At 39.9% G+C, this 8,296-nt stretch overlaps 1 protein-coding gene across 2 annotated transcripts; it reads right to left on the minus strand.

Moving 5' to 3' along the window:
* Nucleotides 1-455: 455 nt before the first annotated feature.
* Nucleotides 456-7,846, minus strand: LOC134214918 (pleiotropic regulator 1-like). 2 transcript variants are annotated; one of them, XM_062694194.1, is made up of 2 exons: nt 7,818-7,846; nt 456-1,600 (listed from the first exon to the last, which is right to left on the minus strand). In XM_062694194.1, exons 1-2 carry the CDS (start codon nt 7,844-7,846, stop codon nt 520-522), a joined length of 1,110 nt encoding a protein of 369 aa, XP_062550178.1. In that variant the 3' UTR covers nt 456-519. The 2 variants fall into 2 exon arrangements, with proteins under 2 accessions (XP_062550178.1, XP_062550177.1); XM_062694193.1 differs by lacking the exon at nt 7,818-7,846 and adding an exon at nt 1,705-1,799 and having other exon boundaries at nt 456-1,646.
* Between the last annotated feature and the right edge of the window lie 450 nt (nt 7,847-8,296).

Genomic DNA, 8,296 nt, shown 5'->3' on the forward strand with positions numbered 1-8,296 from the left:
CCACTGACTCCGACGAGGACTCCGACAAAGTTCGAGTTCGTGATTGGTTGGCTGCCCCCGAGTCCAACGCAAAGTACTACTAATCTGTCATCAGTTTGAGGTTAGATACAGACGCTGCAGAACCTAATAGGATCCTAATAGTATACTTAAAACTGGTCAGATCGGTTATTGCGTTATGGAATTATTAAAATAAGATATCGAAAGCGGGTCTCGCATTCGGAATATTGACACTATTTTCAATTAAACTATTCATTGATTAACAAACTTGTCCGACGCTGCAGAAAATTTTGGCTTTTCCTGGCTTTCGAAATGCGGCGAGTGAGCCTTTAATAAACGAAATGGAAAAAATATATAATTCTAAGTTAGGATTGGTTAAGTAAATCGTTCAAGTCACGAACGCCGTAGACAGAGGTCAATTGGATTCTTCAAAGCCTAATATAATGAACGCAAGGCAATTGTTTTCACATTAGAAGTATATTACGAGTAAAAATCTTTTCATTCTTATTTTATTTTACGGCCCTAATACTTCCTTCGCTTTATGATCTCAGGCCTCCAATTGACTGGATGCGATTCCTCCGAAGCCTCGTCGTCCTCCTTGTAGATCTTGATAGTCTTGTCCGCTTCAGTCGTAATAAGTCTAGATCCGGACATGTCAAATGTCATGGCAAAGATTCCCGCCTCGCTATCCATAGATCCCGGCTGGACAGCTGCCTGGAACCGCTGGAAGTTATACCCCGTGCGCCAATCCCAGAAGAACATCGTTCCGTTGTCACCCCCGGAAACCAAAACTCCCTCCGGATTGACCGCCATCGTATTCACGATGGAGTTATGTCCATTTAGATTCTGGATGAAATTTCCCTCCGGACAGCGCCACTGTTTAATATTGTCCGGCGATGCCGATGCAAACATGTACAAAGAAGGATGCAGCACAATGCTACGAACACTCTTCTTGTGATTGGTCAGGGTACACATGCTTTTCCCTGCAGCAAGGTCCCACAGACGCACAGTTGAGTCGTGACTTCCTGTTATGACTTGCGGATTGGCTGCCTGGCAGACCACACTAGCCACCGTGTTGGTATGCCCGCCAAGGGTGTGGATGTTTGCTTTTGTTCTCATATCCCAAACTCGAGCGGTTGAGTCCCGTCCGGCCGTTACCAGGACATCTATCGTCGGATGCAGTGCCATTGTATAGACAGCCGACAGGTGTCCATGATAATGACGGATCACTTTATTGTACTCCAGATCCCAACATTTTACCTGGCGATCTTCACCACAGCTGAAAAGATACGGATGACGAGGACTCACGCAAAGCCCCCGGACGGTACTTACATGACCCGTTAACGAAAGCTTCAGCTTACCACCAGCCAAGTCCCATATTTTGATGACCCGATCGGCAGCTCCGGTGGCAAACCATTCGTTTCCCGGCTCCACAGCAACGCATCGTACCCAACCCAAATGACCGGATATGACACGACACAATTTCCATGGGGCATGCCATTTCGGTTTCGGAATTGTTGGCGCTTTCTTGGGAAGTATCTGCACGGTATTTGAATTGAAATTTTGACCACCAGGTGCAACTACTGGCAAAAGAGCTGTCTGCGTGTTCGTTCCCTGTTCTTGTTCGCTTCCGGAAGTGATTGCTAGCACTAGAATGAAATATAATTGTCAGATTCCTTATTTTAATACAAACAAGCATTATCGTACTATGGTCCTGAGTGGGATCCGGCACCGTGTCTACTCTGCCGGATTCACTACGCCGGATGGCTACATTTTTTGCATTTCTCAATTACTACTTTACCAAAAACTGTAGACCTGATGGCTACGGAGGCACAGGAATTTTAATACACCCTACACTCATACATGAAGAAATAATACTCACAGATATAGACCTAGAATTAACAGCAGTAAAAATAAAAAATTTAAAACGACCAATAATTTTTATTTCCCTATATATACCACCCGATACACCTATATCAGAAATCAAAGACCCACTAGAAAAATTATTTACCTACATGACAAACAGCACGATACCAATTATTTTAGGAGGCGATTTTAACGCCCATCACCCGATATGGTTTAACGGTTCAAACAAAACAGACAGGAGAGGAGAGCTTATTAGCGAATTATTTGAAAACAATGACATTTTATTCCTAAATACTGGAGTAGCGACAAGATGGGAAGACATTAATTGTAACCCATCAGCAGTAGATTTAACAATTACAACACCAGATATTGGGCCACTAGTAAACTGGGAAGTAAGTAGAGAAGATCTTGGATCGGATCACAAATTAATTGAGTGTAATATATCATCTTTCAATAAATTTAACAATACAACTCCAAGAACAATAATAAGCAAAACACTAGCTATAGAAAACTTGAACCAGATAGACCCAGCATCAATTAACAATATAGAAGATCTGAACCAAAAAATCAATCAAGCCTTGAGTAAAGCAACATACACAATTTACCCAAACAGTAAGAAACAAATTAAACCAATTCAGGAACAATCTAACATTAGAAAACAAACACGAATTCAAAAAGGCTGAGAGAGACTTCAAAAAATCTTTGAAGCATGAAGTAATAGAATATAGGAACAAAAAACTGGACGACATAAATGAACAAACAAAAGTAAATGAGATGTGGAAAATCGTCCGTTGCGTCAGTGGAAACTTTAAGCAGAAAGAAAACTCAGAAATTATAAACAATAAAGATTTAGCAACTAAATTCATACAATTAAATTTTAAAGAAGATTTTTCAACAAACAATTTACTAATACACACTAATTTTGATGTCGAAGATGAAAACTACATAGCACCGCTAAACATTGAAAACATGATTAAAACTATAAAAAATAGAAAAGACACATCAGCAGCAGGACAGAATAAACTTTCATACTATTTTCTCAAAAAAATCAACTTAAATCTATTAACTAAAATACTTGAACTTACAAACCAAGTTTGGCTGGACGAAAAGATTCCAGAAGAATGGTTGATGATTAAAATAATGCCTATATTAAAACCAGGTAAAGACAAACTTAAAGAAACATCCTATAGGCCAATAGCGTTAATTAATATAAATTTGAAAATTATTAATAGTGAGGTTAAGAAGAGATTAAATTTATTTATAGAACAACATCAATTAATACCTAGTTTATCATACGGTTTTAAGGAAGGATATTCAGCAATCAATTGTATAAACCACATAAACTCAATAATAACCGAAGCTAAGAGACAGAAGCAAATAGCTGCAACAATATTTCTGGATCTCACGAAAGCATTCGATTCCGTTGATTTAAATATACTTCTTAAACAATTAGATACACTAAAGACTCCTAGAAAAATAACAAATTGGCTAAACCTATATCTTAAGAACAGAAAAATAATACTTCAAACATCACAAGGAGAAATAACACAATGCACTAACCAAGGACTACCTCAAGGATGTCCGTTATCACCTATACTATTTAATTTGTACACTAGATTACTACACGAAATCACAACAGAAAAAATAATTTTTATTCAATATGCAGACGATTTTTCTATAACAATATTAGGCGAATCATTAGAAGAAGTCGAACTAACATCAAATATTGTCCTTAATGAAATTAAAGCACGATTAGAAGAACTAAAAATAAATATAAACCCAGATAAATCGGCAATAATACTGTTTAATTCTAAATTTGGTGATAGGATAAAAGTAAACATTAACAATATTGAAATAGAACAAAAAGAACTACATAAATACCTAGGATATGTTTTAGATAATAAACTATCGCATAAAGTACACATTAACTATACAAATAATAAAATAAAAAAAAGACTAAACGTAATGAAAATGATTTGTAGAAAAAACAATGGTGCACACCCTAAAACTGCACTGAAAGTCAACAAGGCAATCATTAGATCACAAATAGACTATGGGCTAACACTCTATGGAGGAACTGCAAAAACCAATCTGATCAAACTTAATTCTTCCCTTAGAGCTTGTCTAAGGCTACTCAAATCAACACCAATTAATGTGTTATATTCAGAAGCTGGAGAAATTCCGATACATCAACGCGCCAAATGGTTAGCGAAGAAAGAAGCAATAAAAACTTTTTCTAATAACAAACCAATAGTTCAAATAACCACGAAATTCCTAGAAATTGACAACTTACCGAAATACTACACATTTCTAGAACTCACTATATACGAAAACAATTACTTGATTACCCTAACTCACAACGCACTGAAATCAAGCTATATCACGGATAACAAAGTTAGAGCAATTATACAATGTGAAATACCTGAAATCGATACAAGAAATATGAATAACGAAACGATTAAAAAACTTACCATTGATTATATACAGGGGATGGACAAAATAATTAGGATAGGCAAATTTTGGGTAAAATTGGTAAAATTAGATGTGTTGTAACTATCTTAGTTATCATCCGATTTTGACAATTCAGGCATGCCCGAAACAGGTTAGGTTCAAAACCGTAAATTTGAGGTGAATATTAGGAGAAGTTGTGGTTAAAAATTGAATAATATTAGTAACCACAAATGAAGTAGGGCTCTTGCTGATTGGAACCATATATTGAGATTTGGAATCGGACCAGAATCAAGTGAGATATGGCCATTTATTTATAATCGGTTCCGATCGATACTTATCAAAGGGGTCAGGCCACAACTTCATTTGAATCTCGCTTTTTGATAGATCGTCCACTATGATTTTATTCTAGAAGGCCTCTAATGTGTCAAGAATGAAAAACCAATTGAATAAACGGATCCTGGAGTCGCTGGGATGTCCCCGGGGAACCTGTGAATGGGGACATTTAAATTTTAGCACCAAAATCAGTCATTCGACGGCTCTTTTTTCATGGTTTTCGATCAGGAAGCGAAGTATGAATATAAAATGGTCAATTGACGGTTCTGACCGCTTCCAGGACCTACGGATTGGCCCAGGGGAACTGTGGAAGGGGACATTTTGGTTTTACCACCAAAACATGTCGTTCGACGGCTCTTTTTTCATGGTTTTCGATCAGGAAGCGAAGTATGAATATAAAATGGTCCATTGACGGCTCTGACCGCTTCCAGGATCTACGGATTGGCCCCGGGGAGCCTGTTGAAGGGGACATATTAGTTTTACCTCCAAACCCAGTCGTTCGACGGCTCTTTTTCATGGTTTTCGATCAGGGCGAAGTATGAATATAAAATGGTCAATTGACGGTTTTAACCACTTCCAGGATCTACGGATTGGCCCCGGGAACTGTGGAAGGGGACATTTTGGTTTACCAAAAACCAGTCGTTCGACGGCTCTTTTTTCATGCTTTTCGATCAGGAAGCGAAGTATGAATAGAAAATGGTCAATTGACGGTTCTGACCGCTTCCAGGACCTACGGATTGGCCCGGGGGAACCTGTGGAAGGGGACATTTATGTTTAGCACCAAAACCAGTAATTCGAAGGCTCTTATTTCATGGTTTCCGATCAGGAAGCGAAGTATGAATATGAAATGGTCCATTGCCGGCTCTGACCGATTCCAGGATCTACGGATTGGCCCCGAGGAACCTGTGGAAGGGGACATTTTAGTTTTAGCACCAAAACCAGCCATTCGACTGCTCTTCATTCATGGTTATCGATCAGGAAGTGAAGTACGAAAATAAAATAGTCCATTGACGGCTCTGACCGCTTCCACGACCCAAGGATTGCCTGTGGAAGGGAACATATAAGTTTTAGCACTAAAATCAGTTATTCGACGGCTCTTTTTATAGGTTTTCGATCAGGAAGCAAAATATAAATATAAAAGGACCATTGAAAGCTTTGACCGCTGCAAGGACCTACTGGTTGCCCCCGAGGAACCTGTGGAAGAGGACATTTTAGTTTTTATACCAAAATCAATCATTCGACGAAGAGCTGTAGAATGATTGATTTTGGTGTAAGCAATATATGCAAAGTATGAATATAAAATTGACCATTGATGACTCTGACCGCTCTCAGGAACTACAGATTCCCCCCGGAAAACCAGTGGAAATAAACATTTAAGTTGCAGCACCAAAACCAATAACTCGACGGCTTTTTTTTCGTAATTTTTTATCAGAAAGCGAAGAATGAGTATAAATTGGAGCATTAATGGATCTGACCGCTTCTAGGACTTACGGATTGCCCCCGGGGAACTGTGGAAAGGGACATTTTAGTTTTAGCACAAAAACCAATCATTGGACGGCTATTTTTTCATGGATTTCAATCAGAATGTGAAGTATGAACAAGAAATGGACCATTGACGGATCTGACCATTCTCTGGACCTACGGATAGCTCACGGGGAACCTGCCTACTTTATACTTCGCTTCCTGATCCAAAGCCACAAAAAGCCGTTGTACGACTAGTTTTGGTGCTAAAACTAAAATGTCCCCTTCGACAGGTTTCCTGGGCCAATCTATAGGTCCCTGTCGAACCCTCCTTAGCCGTGCGGTAAGACGCGCGGCTACAAAGCAAGACCATGCTGAGGGTGGCTGGGTTCGATTCCCGTTGCCGGTCTAGGGCAATTTCGGATTGAAACTGTCTCGACTTCCCTGGGCATAAAAAGTATCATCGTGTTAGCCTCATGATATACGAATGCTAAAAAGGCAACCTAGCTTAGAAACCTCGCAGTTAATAACTGTGGAAGTGCTTAATGAACACTAAGCTGCGAGGCGGCTCTGTCCCAGTGTGGGGATGTAATGCCAATAAGAAGAAGAAAGAAGAAGAAGAATCTGTAGGTCCAAAAAGCGGTCAGAGCCCTCAATGATCCCTTTTATATTAATTTCTCGATTCCTAATCAGGGAAGATCCATAAAGTACGTTACGCAAAAATCGGCGATTTTCAACCCCCCTCCCCCCTTCGTGACACTTTTTGTACTAAACCTCTAGAATTTTTGTATGAATCGTCACACTGCTCGTTGTATGAATCATCACACACCAATAGAAAAGAGCCGTCGAATGACTGGTTATGATGCTTAAAATAAAATATCCCCTTACACAGATTCTCCAGGAGCAATCCGTGGGTCTTGGAAGCGGTCAGAATTGTCAATGGACCATTTTATATTCATACTTCGCTTCCTGATCGAAAACCATGAAAAAGAGTCGTCGAATGACTGGTTTTGGTGGTAAAACTAAAATGTCCCCTTCCACAGCATCCCCGGAGCTAATCCACATGTCCAGAAAGCGGTCAGAGCCGTCAATGGATTATTTTATATTCATGCTTCGCGTCCTGATCGAAAACCATGAGAAAAGAGCCTTCAAATGACTGGTTTTGGTGCTAAAACTAAGATGTCTCCTTCCACAGGTTCCCTGGGCCAATCCAGGTCCTGGAAGCGGTCAGAGCCGTCAATGGACCATTTTATATTCATACTTCGCTTCCTGTTCGAAAACCATGAAAAAAAGCCGTGGAATGACAGGTTTTGGTGGTAAAACTAAAATGTCCCCTTCCACAGGTTCCCCGGGGCCAATCCGTAGGTCTTGAAAGCGGTCAGAGCCGTCAATGGATTATTTTATATTCATGCTTCGCTTCCTGATCGAAAACCATGAAAAAAGAGCCTTCGAATGATTGATTCTGGTGCTAAACTTAAATTTCCCCTTTCACAGGTTCCCCCGGGCCAAACCGTAGGTCCTGGAAGCGGCCAGAACCGTCAATTGACCATTTTATATTCATACTTAGCTTCCTGATCGAAAACCATGAAAAAAGAGCCGTCGAACGACTGGTTTTTGTGGTAAAACTAAAATGTCCCCTTCCACAGGTTCCCCGGGGCCAATCCGTAGATCCTGGAAGCGGCCAGAGCCGTCATTGGACCATTTTATATTCATACTTCGCTTCCTGATCGGAAACCATGAAAAAAGAGCCGTCGAATGACTGGTTTTGGTGCTAAAACTTAAATGTCCCCTTCAACAGGTTCCCCCGGGCCAATCCGTAGGTCCTGGAAGCGGTCAGAACCGTCAATTAACCATTTTATATTCATACTTCGCTTCCTGATCGAAAACCATTAAAAAAGAGCCGTCGAATGACTGATTTTGGTGCTAAAATTTAAATGTCCCCATTCACAGGTTCCCTGGGGACATCCCAGCGACTCCAGGATCCGTTTATTCAATTGGTTTTTTATTCTTGACACATTAGAGGCCTTCTAGAATAAAATTATAGTGGACGACCTATGAAAAAGCGAGATTCAAAAGATTTTGTGGCCTGATTCCTTTGATAAGTATCGATTGGAACCGATTATAAAGAAATGGCCATATCTCACTTGATTCTGGTCCGATTCCAAATCTCAATATATGGTTCCAATCA

The sequence above is a fragment of the Armigeres subalbatus genome, chromosome 2, assembly GCF_024139115.2.
Source record: "Armigeres subalbatus isolate Guangzhou_Male chromosome 2, GZ_Asu_2, whole genome shotgun sequence".
Taxonomy (NCBI): domain Eukaryota; kingdom Metazoa; phylum Arthropoda; class Insecta; order Diptera; family Culicidae; genus Armigeres; species Armigeres subalbatus.